Genomic DNA, 12853 nt, shown 5'->3' with positions numbered 1-12853 from the left:
AGCATGAAAAATAATTTTTTGAACTGGTGCATAATGTAATAATCTGGAGGCTCTTTATTACTTCACTTCAAAGTTCAGTAAGTTCAAATACAATCATGTACGTAGCTTCAGTTGAAGTCCTCCTATTGTAAGGTCTTGCATAACATCGTCATGGTCTAGCCAGGTCTTGATGGTAGCGTCAGTCTGCGCGTCGAGCGGATCACGCCATGAATCTGGAACTTCTCGGTATGTAACAAGTTTAGCCAAATTCAATCTGAACTGCTCCGTCCCGAGATGGAGTCGAACATTGTTTGATGCAGTTCCTGAGTACGTGCGTGCTTCGTATTTATTTCCCGTTGTACTTTGTTTTGCAGCTAAGTCGTTCGGGAAGACTTATCCTGAGGTATGGCCTTGGTGTTCCAGTTACTGAAGTACATTCTTTAATTTTCTTTTGTACATACTTGTAAGAAGTAATTTATATTTTTGTAAAAGGTCTGAAATGATCACTACTGTACATAGCATGTAGGGTTACCTATCTATGGCTTGGCAGTTCCACTCTGGAATCATGGCTACTGGCAATACCGTGCATACAAGTACAGTTAACCAGGACCGGTGGACGCAGTTTTTGACTGGTCCGGCCATACCCTAGCCTTTCATACAGTTTGTGTATGATATGGAGGGTGTACACATGACCTCAGAAGTAAACACATGTTGGTGGCAAAAAAAGTTGGTCCGGCCATTGCCTGACCAACCGCACCGGTTCCGCCGGGCCTGCAGTAATATTGTCCGTACTACAACACAGTAATACAAGAAAATCCTGTGCTAGGTGCAGGGTTTGTGTGGTGTTGGAGATCTACACTTCCGGCATAGCCAACTTTAGGCGGATACTACTCCACTTTAAAGGAAGGATCATGCCATCACACTCCAAGGAACAGAATCCAGAGCTAGTGTTTGTTGTCGATGAGTGCAACACAGGTTTTCCAACCTACAATGTTGTAGTGGAGTCCAACTGCATTTACTTATCCCAGGGCAGATACCTTGATGCCGTCAATCCCTTTCTGCACTGTGTCCTCACCGATTTACTGTTTTTGTGGCGGGCCCAGAAGTGGAATCATTTCCTAGTCCACCCCGAGTTTGGGGATTTCAGGGGGTGTCGGCTGTTGGGCGACTCAATAACCAATTGAGTCATCTTTCCAATATTCCTTTTGAATTTCTTTCTCCTCTCGTGGAGAGGGCTTGCCAGTTTCTGGAAGTGTACAAGAACAAGTGTGAGTGCGTGTTCAACTATGTGTGTATGTTCGTTTACCACAGGATAATGATGGCACGTTGGACTGTGGTTCTGTCGCACTGACGTGCAGCTTCAATCGCTTTGGCACTCTCTTGGCAGTGGGATGTAACGATGGAAGGATTGCTATCTGGGATCTAATGACACGATGTGTGTCCAAGTCGTTTTCTGGTCATGTCCACCCAATTACCCAACTCAGGTTAGGAAACTTTTTATGCTGAGAGAGGGAGACACAGCCGCCGGGACAGAGAGAGAGAGAGAGAGAGAGAGAGAGAGAGAGAGAGAGAGAGAGAGAGAGAGAAACGGACAGACAGGGAGAGAGACAGAGACAGACAGAGAGAGAGAGAAACAGAGAGAGAGAGAGAGAGAAACAGAGAAACAGACAGACAGATAGACATAGGGGGAGAGAGAGACAGACTGAGAGACGGAGAGGGGCAGACAGAGAGACTGGAGGCAGGGATCTTGTGTGTATGCCAGTGCTTGTACGTGTGCTTGTGCGTGTGCTCGTCTTTTTCATTCTCATATACTGTAAGTAAACAAATATTCAGCGCATATTTATTTTCGGCTATTTTCGGCCTGGTCATGTTTGGCCGAAAATTTGTTGCGGCCGGAATTTTGTTTTGCAAGCTTCAGTGTGACAGTGTATATAGGCGGCAGCAGTACAGGCTGAAAATTTGATGTGGCCGAAATGGGTTTTATCCCTGGGAAGCCAACATTTGAACGGGCCGAAATTTTGTAGACTTACAGTATCTTGTTCTATTCTTGTTTTGACGAGATGCGAATTGTCAGATGCATATGGTCACTATTGTGGCATTAACTGGGAGCTTGTAGAGTATTATCTGTACAATCTTCTTGTCTCACAGACTTTAGCCTGTTGCTTTCGTTTATGCATATACATTGAGTTTTATCACATGTCCATGTACTCTGCATGTGCATGAATCACAACAGTGTTTTTAAGCCTGTATTAATTGTGTGTGTGTATGTGTGTATGTGTGTGTGTGTGTGTGTGTGTGTGCGTGCGCGTGCGTGTGTGTGTGCATGTGTGTGCACTGTGTTTTTAGTTGGACACGAGATGGTCACCACCTGGCCAGTGCCTCTCTGGACTGGAACGTGTCCATTTGGCACATCCTCAGCGGCGAGTGTGTGACCACATACAGCATGCTGTCGCCACCGGCTGGTCTAGTGTGGCATCCGAAAGGAGAGTGAGTAGTAGTCTGCTGCTGCTGCTGCTGGCCACTGAATAGATCTCCTTTCTTTCTCTTAGTGTGCGTGTGTGTGAGGGGGGGGGGGGGGGGGGGGCTGGGTGCTTTTCACGGTTATGTAATGCTTTACATTGGGGGGGGGGGGGGGGGGGGGCTTTTAGCGCATACGATGCCAGCCCATGTTTTCAGGAAGGCCGTTCTTCTTGCCATGATAGCTATGGATTGCTTCTAATGTCAGTCATGTGTGCTTTGCTGTGCAGGCCTCGTCTTTTGGTCTGTCCCATGAAGCATGCCCCTATTCTAATTCACACCGACACCAAAGAGCAGTTCACGCTGCCCATTGATGGAGAGGTATGCTGTTTTCTTTTTTCTTTTTTGTCGAGAAAGTGCTCAAAATGACGAAAGGTAGAATAGAGTAATTTTTGATTTGCTGCGGATGTCGTTAGAATGTGGCGTACATCACTGTCAGTTTCTTGATTCAACCGTGCAAGGCATTATCCACTCTTTGGAAGCCTCATAGCTTTTCGAAAGTGTTTCCATGAGTATAGTGTGCAGTCGCATGCATGGTTCGTCGCGTGTGCATTTGAAGCAGTACACTTTCATCTCTGGAATGTTTCGGACACCCAGGACGTTAAGCCAGTGTGTTCAAAGTACGTGTATGCACTTGCCTCCAGCGAATACAATGACGGTGGCGTACCTGTGCAATATTGTGCCTATGCTAGTTGTAATGCACCGAGCATCAGAACAGCTGGCGTGCTCTTACACGTAGTGTAGCTACAGTAAAAACTTCAAAAAGTAGTACTAGAGTGAGAGGATGGACCTGAAGTTGTTATACATGTACTGCTATGCAAGAGAGAACTACGGATAGACGCCATTACTTGTACTTGAAGCTCAATCTTCAATCTTGCTCCCCGACTTAGTTTTAAAAGTAAGAGACTTTAAAAGAAGTCGTTAAGCCACTAACTACATTTCTACATTTCTACGTGCATGTAGTAAGGTGGGGTTTTCATACCCAGTCATCTGCACCAAGATGGATTTCGCATCTCTCCTGTTGCCTGTTCCCTTGGAGGAGCGGATTCAAAACTTAAAGGGTCTTTCCAGCTGTGAATCTTGAAGGGCTGTGATTGTAGAGCCTTGTCCATGAGCTCAGCTGGCCGTTGCTGCGCGAGTATCCTCTCCCTCATGTCCGTGTTGTTTCTTTCGTGATAGCTTCACTTTGGGGAGGGGTGTCTCTACTGCCTTGCCCATCTCAACTTATATTTGGGACAATACCGTCCTCAAAGTATTTGTCTATTCGTATCTGTTTTCCTGGTCACATCATATGTAATGCTCTTTTTAAGGTTTGATTTCTTTCCTTTGCGATTGCCTTGCCTGTATGTTGTGATGGTGCTGGTGCTGGTGGTGACTATCTCCTTGCAGTCTGAGCAGAACACGGTGGGTTGCTTTGACCGTGTTGGCCAGCACATCTACATTGGCAGCTCACGTGGAAAGGTAAGGTGCTTTGGAGCTTAGGTTTCTGTGTTTTTCTGCGTTGTGTTGACTTTCCAGCGAACTACTTGATTCATAGGGTTGACTTGACATACATACCAAGCTTGTCTCTTTGTGTATCTAGAATCGCCGATCAGGACTTGATGTGCATATACTACACTGGATGTGTGTCTCGTTTGGCTGCCTCCTGAAATTTAATGCACCTGTATGAATGTTTTGCTTCTGTCTTTGTTCGTTCTGTCAGATTCTCATCATCGATGAAGCCAGCAGAGAGGTATTTTCTTGTCTCCTATCACAGGTCACACATTCCAGCCATGGCTGCCATTGTGTGTGTGTGTGTGTGTGTGTGTGTGTGTGTGTGTGTGTGTGTGTGTGTGTGCCAGCTAGTTCGGTTGGTGGGTACTCTTATGCCAGATAGTGTTGGGTCTGTTGCCAACAGGCTAGGCTGCTTCAAGGTGTATTGTTGTACCTGCCACACCTTTGTTGGTTGCAATGTGAAGAACAGTAATAGGAACGATGAAAAATATAAAAATGCATCGAACTAGCTTTTGCACAACGCTTATCAGGAAGCATCATTGTACTGATTAGCAACTTGCAACACAGACCATTATAAAGGATGAATAGTGATAAATAACACCTAAACAATGCCAAAAAAGTATCACAAGGTATTCTTGCAAGATACCATGTGCGTGAAAGATAACAATCAAACGCTCAAAGGGACAAAATTCAAGTATGAAACAACACTACAAAAACTGTAGTGACAAAATTCTGGCCCGACAAGGCCAGACTAACACAACATTCTACTGGTTGAACAATTTCGAATAGATAATACTCTCCTTTTGAACACAAAGGTGTGTTTGAGATTCGAACCCACATGTACACATCACATGTTTACCATGTTACCCCATTTTTGGGGGCCTGCCCCCCCCCCCCCTGTGGCAAAACCCGCTCGTCGCCTCCTACTTCCCTCAGAAGCACTGTACATGGGCAGGCGTTTTGTGTTTGCCTCCTGTCTGGCTTGTGTCGCAGATTGTGAAGAAATTCCGCGTCACCACGTCGAGCAACACTGCCACGTCCATCAAGTCCATCCACCATGCGCGCCGAGGCAGCCTGTTTCTGATCAACTCGTCGGACCGTGTGGTGCGCATCTATGACACGGAGATGATCCTCAGTGAGGAGTGCGACGTGGAAGAGCCGGACGCTCTGCAGAAGATGCAGGACCTGGTGAACCGGTGAGTTAAGACGATGTGCACATCATTAATATAATATTACTACTATAATTATGTACTGTGATTGTCGAGCACGGAAGACCCACAAATGGACTGGCTTAGGGGCCAGGTCCTAATACTAGTAATAGCTATAGGTGTGTGCCATCTACTTCCTGTTTCTTATAATTATAGTTTTCTTTGCTCTGCATCTCCCTCCCTAGGACATCCTGGAAGAAATGCTGTTTTTCTGGAGACGGTGAATACGTTGCAGCGGGCTGCTCTCGTCAGAATGTTATCAATATTTGGCAGTCGAAGAGCGGTAATCTGGTCAAGATTCTCCAGGGCTTGCAAGGAGAAGTGTTGGTCGATGCCGCGGTGAGAGCACGCCTAGTTATATGTTGCGATGCTGTGAGCTGTATCCGACACTACTTTGCGCTTGCTACTTATTTGAAAACATTGGTGCCTTTTCACTGTCTTACCGCCTGTGCCCATGCAACTATGGCCTGTGTGGTGCTAGCTGTCCATGTATGCGAATGTGGTAGGGAGTATGGTCTTAATGTATGGCTGACTGTGCATTGCAATGGCTGAGGAAATTGTCATTGGTTCCGTGTGTGCGTGCGTATGTTTCTTCCTGTCTTCTGTTTGCTCTATCAGTGGCATCCGGTGCGTCCCATCATTGCATCTGTTTCCGGCGGTGTTGTCACTGTCTGGTCACACACACAAGCAGTAAGTTTGCTCCCGTTCCAGCTGCCGCTGCTACTGGGTCCGCGTGACTTGAAATGTTAGGAACATAATTGAATATTTCCCTTGGGATTGTAGTGTCATGGCGCTCGTCATTCATATTGTAGACCCTCTGTCTGAATGCCTTTCTGTTTACCTGATCCTCTGCAGGAGAATTGGAGTTCGTTTGCGCCTGACTTCCGGGAGCTAGAGGAAAACGAGGAATATGACGAACACGAGTCCGAGTTTGATGATGTGAGTTTTGCTGTGCACTGTTGTGCATGTACCGGTATTGGTTGATAGGTAGACGCACTGATCCGTCCGGCAAACACACGGATTGGCAGGCCATTGAGCAATTCACCAGCTAGCCTCCTGCATATGACGTATTGTGTCATCAAGAAATGACCTCAATAAGTATTGCCTGTGCACGCCAGCAGCTTATCTAGGATCTGATTAGCTATGCTATAGCGCTGTTGCACGTCTATCACATGGCTATGCGGGACAGCCATGTTGGTTCCCAGTTCCAACACCGGTCAGTCCCTGCCTCAATGGATCATGGTTCCACTGTCCACATGCCATGTGAACGACGTCCTGCACACATGCTGTCACATGAGCAGGCTGTGAACATCACGTTACTCTGTTGGTGATGCACTCTTTCAGGAGGATGAGGACAAGAGTGACGACGGTGAGGATGCCGGCAATCTAGATGAGGAAAGTGATGTGGACGTCACTACCGTGGAGAAAGTACCGGCCTACTGCAGCAGGTAAGGGGTAGTACATGGACAATGGCAATTCTCTGCCCTTCTTAAAAGTACTGTTCTTGGTTTTCTCGTGTTGTATTGCCCCTCCTGCTGTGGCCATGAGCGTAATTACTAGTGGTGACACGGTGCATGGTTTAGGAGTGCCACTTGGCTAATGCGCTGGGTGCGCGTGCGCACACACACACACACACACACACACACACGCCCAGTGCTTTGTGCTCTGTTTGGGATATCATACTGGGTCTCTGCTGGCTGTGCAGCTACGGTACTTTACAGTGCTATTGCTGCTGCTGCTGCTTCTATCACCCACATACCTACTGGCTTCAGTCCAAGCCCTCTATACTCCTGTCTTGTCTGTGCCCCGCACACACAGTGATGAGGAAGACGGTGTGGAGACCAAGAAAGCGAAAACAGATACGAGCAAAACACCGGACTTGCTGTACATTCCCGTCACGCCCGAAATCGACGAGCCCGAGGAAGGTGGTTGGGGACAGCTAGAGGTAAGACCTTCCTTACTCAACCCACTGTGCACTGTAATTATAGACTTATTCAAGAGAATCATGACCAACTTTGTCCAGCACAGACATAATAAAACTATGATGCTCAGAGTTACAACAACAAAACAAAGTTTCCCCGCCATTGTGAACTGGTGCTGCAGGCTCATCTCCGTGCGTTGAGCACTTTTGCAAGTCAACGACAACTCTGCTTTAAAGCTTTGTGTAGCTCCACATTAGATACGGCAATACGCGCCACTCCAGGCAGACTCGCATGTAGTGAATGAGCTGTGTTACAGTAGAGCTGTGTGGTGTAGACCAGGCTAAAATTGGTGGTGGTCAATTCATCAGCCTTGCAAGCTGTTGAATGGTGAAATCCCAGCACAAGTAATAGTTCATAGCTTGTCGCTATCATCGCTTCCATGATGGGCATGTCTGAGTAGAGCATCAGTTATCCAGACCCGTCGGGGCAGACACTGTTCAGACGGGGTTCGGACGAGGGAAATGGTCGGATAATAAGAGTCACAGGTACGTGTGCAGTGTATGGCTCCAACATGCTACTGATACATAACATCGTGTTTTACTTAGTGCTCTGCCGTGGCGTTACAATGTTGTTGTAGTTATAATTATCAGGAATCGGCTGTGTAGACAGATGTTTCGATCACACAGATTTCCACAGTGAAGGTTGAGGAATACTGAATGGCTAGAATTTCTGAACATCACTCTTAACTCAGCTGTTGCACATGTATCGCATGACCATACAGAGCAGCCATGTTGGTTCCAACTCCACACAAACCCTGCATCTATGGGTCACATGATGTCGGCCATGTTGGTTCCACTGTCCACATGCCATTATCACTTTCTGCACAAACTTAGTCACATGACAAACTGATGTGAATTAGAAGTTGCGACTTCGGCGGTGTTAGTGATGAAGCTGGTTGTTCCAACGAGGAACACACGCTTCCTGCCGAACTGGACACTTACTGACTCACGACTGCCATCCAGAGCACACGAAGAGCACGTCACACCTTCCACTCGCCGGCACACCTGCAAGAAAGCACCACTCCATGCTCAATACACAGTGTTTCGGGAAAATCATCCCTCATCAGTTGAGTTCGAGTGGGCTGAGGAAGATTGTGCCTGAAAAGCACCACTAGTGCCCTCCAGGCCAAACCATCGCCAGGGATACAAACTTACAGAGACGCTTCGTTTCCAGCGCGACAAACACCTCGCGATGCCCCAGGTAGCAGCGTAAGTCAGAGTCGCTCATGGAGTTGTGCTAAACAGACGCTGAGAGCCAGCAGCTATTCACAACGCTGTCACCTCCAACAACTAGTCGCACGTCCGCATGAGGCAGTCGTGAGTCAGTAAGTGTCAAGTTAGCGTGTGTTCCTCGTTGGAACAACCAACTTCATCATTGTCACACGTTTCTATGGTGGTATGCGGGGTGCGCAAGTGTATAGAGTGAATGGCTGCGGTGAATGTCGCGCGGCCGCTTTCAGAGCTATGTTGTCACCGCATGATTGCAAGACGTGTTGTGCTATGATCTTGCACTTACGATCAACCTCCACAGTGCCTTGCGCTGCGTGATATTGCACTCATTCTGCTTATTTCAGCGCGCACAACTGTGCTGCCTCTTTTCTCAGTTGTACTCGGTATAAAAGGAGTGCTATTGAGAACTTCAGCCATTCACGTTTCTTCAAGCTTCACTGATCCGGTCTGTGTTTGAAACAGCTGTAGGCAGGAAGTAGTATCCAACTTGGAGTCGTGCTGCTAGTGTGGAGAACGAGGTCAACTGGAGAGTTGGAAGTCTTCTCGAGCCTCATTGTTGTTAAAATTTATTGACACTATGTGCATGATGATCACCTGAGTTGTGCTTTCAAAGTTCTGCTTGTCCCCCTGCTGGTGGTCTGTTTAGTGTGGCTTATCACTGCTGATGGTCTGTTTTGTGTGCTGCTCGTGCTGCACAGATCCCTATCATAAATGTCAAACGAAAACGACCATCTGCCGACGGTGTGGACACTACTCCACAGAAGAAAAAGACCAAAGGCAGAGAAGCAGTCGTGACGCAAACAGCAACAGCAACGGCAACAGCTACCACCGCTGAAACTGCCAGCAACCGTGACGAGCCTGCTGAAAAAGAACAAGCAGCATCCAGTAGCAATGGGAGCAGTCAAGAAGTCGTGCTGTCCTCCGCTACCGAGCGGTCTGCTGAGGCATCCCATTGTGAACGTAACTTGCCCGTACCACAAGCCACAGCACCCGGTGAAGCGACAACAACCCCGGCAAGTCCTGCTAATACAACACCTAGTTCACCCAGTAAGTCCTGCTAATACAACACCTACAGTCCATTTCAAAACTATAGACGCGTACCTAGGCAAAAACCGTTATGCCAGCATCTATACCACATAAAATCTGTGATCACTTTGTGCATAAATTTTTCCAAATTGGGCGTCTGTTATCCAATCGTTTAGAAACGATATGAGAGTAATTGTAAAGCGGACCTGAGCAATATTCTGAAAAGTATTCTCAAAAAGCTCCAGCCAAATTTGAAATATTTCAAAAACCCTACGCGTCTATAGTTTTGAAATGGACTGTAGTTCAGCCAGTAACCAGTAAGTCATGTGACTACAAGTACATATACAGTAAACCTGGTTTAAGTGACCACCCCACGGTGCAAGCAAAAGCGGTCGTTAAAGCCAGGTGGTCTTTAGAACCAGGTCACACAGTGTCTGTGTAGAACTGTCGGTGCATGGAAAGACGGCCGTTAAGAGCAGGTGGTCGCAAAACCCGGAGGTCGCTTACACCTTTTTGAATTTACTGGTCGCACACGTACTAACTTTCGGGGCGGCTACTGACTCTCGGACACGTTGAGCAGCACTGTAGACTGTAATAGCTACGATGGGACTTGCCAGCTGCCTGAGGCCTTACCTTCCTGGAATACTAGATCTACACTGTATGTGCTCAAGTATAGTCTGACAGTGTCGACAAGCTTAAGCCCCACTCACTAACACATGTCAGGGTACTGTACACTGTGTACAGTCCATTCACAAAAAGATGGGCCCTGGCTCTGGCTCTGGCGAGCTCCCGTATTAGGCGATTTTTCAAGTCTTTATCATACACGGTGCAGTGCTGTGAAATTTGAAATTTAAAAAAGGGTACCGTATTTTACCGGTTATAGGTCGACCCCCGTATCCTGAGGTCTCAATTCTGCGTTTTAAAGTTTTCACCCAAAGAAGCACTACTAACCACTCCCTGCTACTAACACATCAACAAATCATGTAAACATTCCTTATTGGAGGTTAGAATCAACTCGTAAAAACTCCAAGTCAATCTCCCATTGACACAAACCTCGTTTATTGAACATAATCATATCCTATCCAATAAAAACAGTTCATAAAAACAGTTCATAAAAACAGCTTTTTAGGATCGGACCCAGTCCGCATAACCAAGAGAGCTAGCTCCCTTGGCTGCTGTTGGAATATGCAAGAATGGGCCTTCCAGATAAGGTCTAACAAGGAGCAGTGGCTATAGTTATGAAATGAACACCGGTAACCATGGAGACAGACCACACTCTCATTATAGATACTGGTTATAAATAGACCGAATAAGGAAAATGATCTGATAGCCTATGAAGACTAAAAGAAATTGAACCAATGACAACAAATACTCGTCCAGCACACGGGTTGTCATAGCAACACAAATAACAGCTGTCCGCTAATTTTGTTGTTGGAGATTGAGTAGGAGTTTTTACTGGTTGATTCTAAATACAATAAATGCTCCGGCCTTGGGTTTATGACCAATAAAAACTAATTATAAAAACCTCGGGGGACCTCGGTTTTTATAATAGTGTTTAGGCCATCATTTTTTATAGCTATGTTTCGCGTCGTCCGCACGCATACGTTTTGATTTTTTTCGGAAAAAAATAAAAAATCTTACATGCACGGTGAGTGTACGATCGTGCGAGTCATCAGTGTGGACTGGTTGCATACGGCGAAGCTGAGATTCAGAAATGGCCTCTAGGCTCTAGGCCAGCGTTGGTAAATCGTTTGTTCGGCATCTGGGAGCAATATTCTATGAGCTAACACCAGACAGCATTGATCGCCTCAAGCTGAGAGGATCAGCGGCGTCGTTCCGGAGGTCTTTGCACCACTGCTGAAGTCTGAGTACAATAATCCAGCGAGGCATAGGCACCAACGGTTGCCTCCTCTGTCCAAAGTGAATATTTACTCATGTTGATAACCCAGATGTTGTGCTTCGATGTACAATTTTCTTTCGAATGTACACCATGCACGAGCTATTGTGCTATGTACAGTGCATACACTACCTCTGATGAGCCTTTTTTTATTATTTTGCTACTTTTTATTTTTTTCCACCTCTCGCATATGATTCTGGAAGTTGAACTGACGCGAAACATAGATATAAAAAATGATGGCCTTATTGGTCATAAACCCTCGGCCTCCTCATTTATTGTATACGTATAACGTCCCTATCCTTGAAAAAGGCCAATAAACTGGCAAAAAATGTGCACACATGGTGCACTCGTGCATGCAGTGCAGGTCGTTTTTTGTAAGATACTGATAATTCCCGGTTATAAGACGAATCCCGGTTGTAAGTCGACCCCCACCCTTTTTCCTTCTATTTTTAGTCTTAAAAGGTCGACTTACAACAGGAAAAATACGGTACCTGAACTGGGGTTCGAACCGTACAATGCACTGTTGCAGGCAGGGTCAAACGGCCTGGATTTTGATGGATTTTCCCAATTCAGTACTCTTGGGGAAAACCTGGCCGAAATCCTATTCTTACTATGGCTTGCTTTTTGGAGAAATTCTGAAATAGACATCAGAAACATAATTGGAAGAGGATTCCATAGGGGATTGAGAGAAGAAAAATAGATACTCTCTGTTACTGCTCTTTAGCACATCGCCAGACACAGTGTTCCTTGCTTGTCATAAGCAATTATGCAGTCAACTTCGCTTATAACGACACTCGGCGGGGCATCAGAAAAGTGTCCTTATTCACGAAGTGTCGTTATACCCGAAGTCTCATTATATGTATTACAGTTGGATGGGACTTTGCTCTGGTCATGGAAATTCTGTCTTTATTCACGAATTGTCATTATATCCGTAGTCGTTATTAGCAAAGTTGACTGTACTGTACAGTGTATTGCGTTGCTGCTACCACTATTGTAGTGAGAGCAATACATGGAGATGACTCTGGGTGAAGGGCAGATTTGTTATAGTCTGATTTTCTTCATGCACTGTTTGGCTGCAATGTCCATCCCCCCTGCACCACAGAGCCAGAAGATACGGAAACGGAAACAGCATTAGCAGTGGCGGAGAGTTCCTGACAGTAACATGTCGTCGTCACACTAGCAGCCATGTGTCCAGAACACCGTTGCTGCCGTTCAATTCAGATGTCCCCTACACCAGTGTCAGTCTGCACCTTGTGATCAGTGCTGCTGCTGCAACAAGTCAGTAGCCACTGCTCTGTGCGCAAAGGCAACCGCAGCAAACGAGTGTGGTACACACGCACCCATTGTTGCTATTGTAAAAAGTCTCCTGTAAATAGCCCACATTGTACACTGAACTATTTTCTTTATTATCCATTCAAAGCCTACTCAAACTTATTTCCTGCCGAAGCAGTGTAAAAATCATTATTATGTACATAGCATTCAACCGCCTTTTCAAAGATGCGTTAACACAATGACTAGGAC

General features: G+C 46.2%; 1 protein-coding gene across 1 annotated transcript; it reads left to right on the top strand.

The window, feature by feature from the left end:
* The first annotated feature begins 45 nt into the window (after positions 1-45).
* Positions 46-12663, top strand: LOC135815099 (retinoblastoma-binding protein 5 homolog). Its single transcript, XM_065328347.1, has 15 exons — positions 46-225; positions 354-382; positions 1291-1463; positions 2326-2466; positions 2727-2817; positions 3886-3957; positions 4199-4228; positions 4984-5186; positions 5384-5537; positions 5817-5888; positions 6054-6137; positions 6543-6646; positions 7017-7143; positions 9108-9456; positions 12435-12663. The coding sequence occupies exons 1-15, from the start codon at positions 207-209 to the stop codon at positions 12485-12487; spliced, it is 1701 nt and encodes a 566-aa protein (XP_065184419.1). The 5' UTR covers positions 46-206; the 3' UTR covers positions 12488-12663.
* The last annotated feature ends 190 nt before the right edge of the window (positions 12664-12853 follow it).

Source organism: Sycon ciliatum, chromosome 4 (assembly GCF_964019385.1).
Source record: "Sycon ciliatum chromosome 4, ocSycCili1.1, whole genome shotgun sequence".
Taxonomy (NCBI): domain Eukaryota; kingdom Metazoa; phylum Porifera; class Calcarea; order Leucosolenida; family Sycettidae; genus Sycon; species Sycon ciliatum.
Note: the sequence above shows the minus strand (reverse complement) of the source record. Positions and strands in the feature narration are given on the sequence as shown.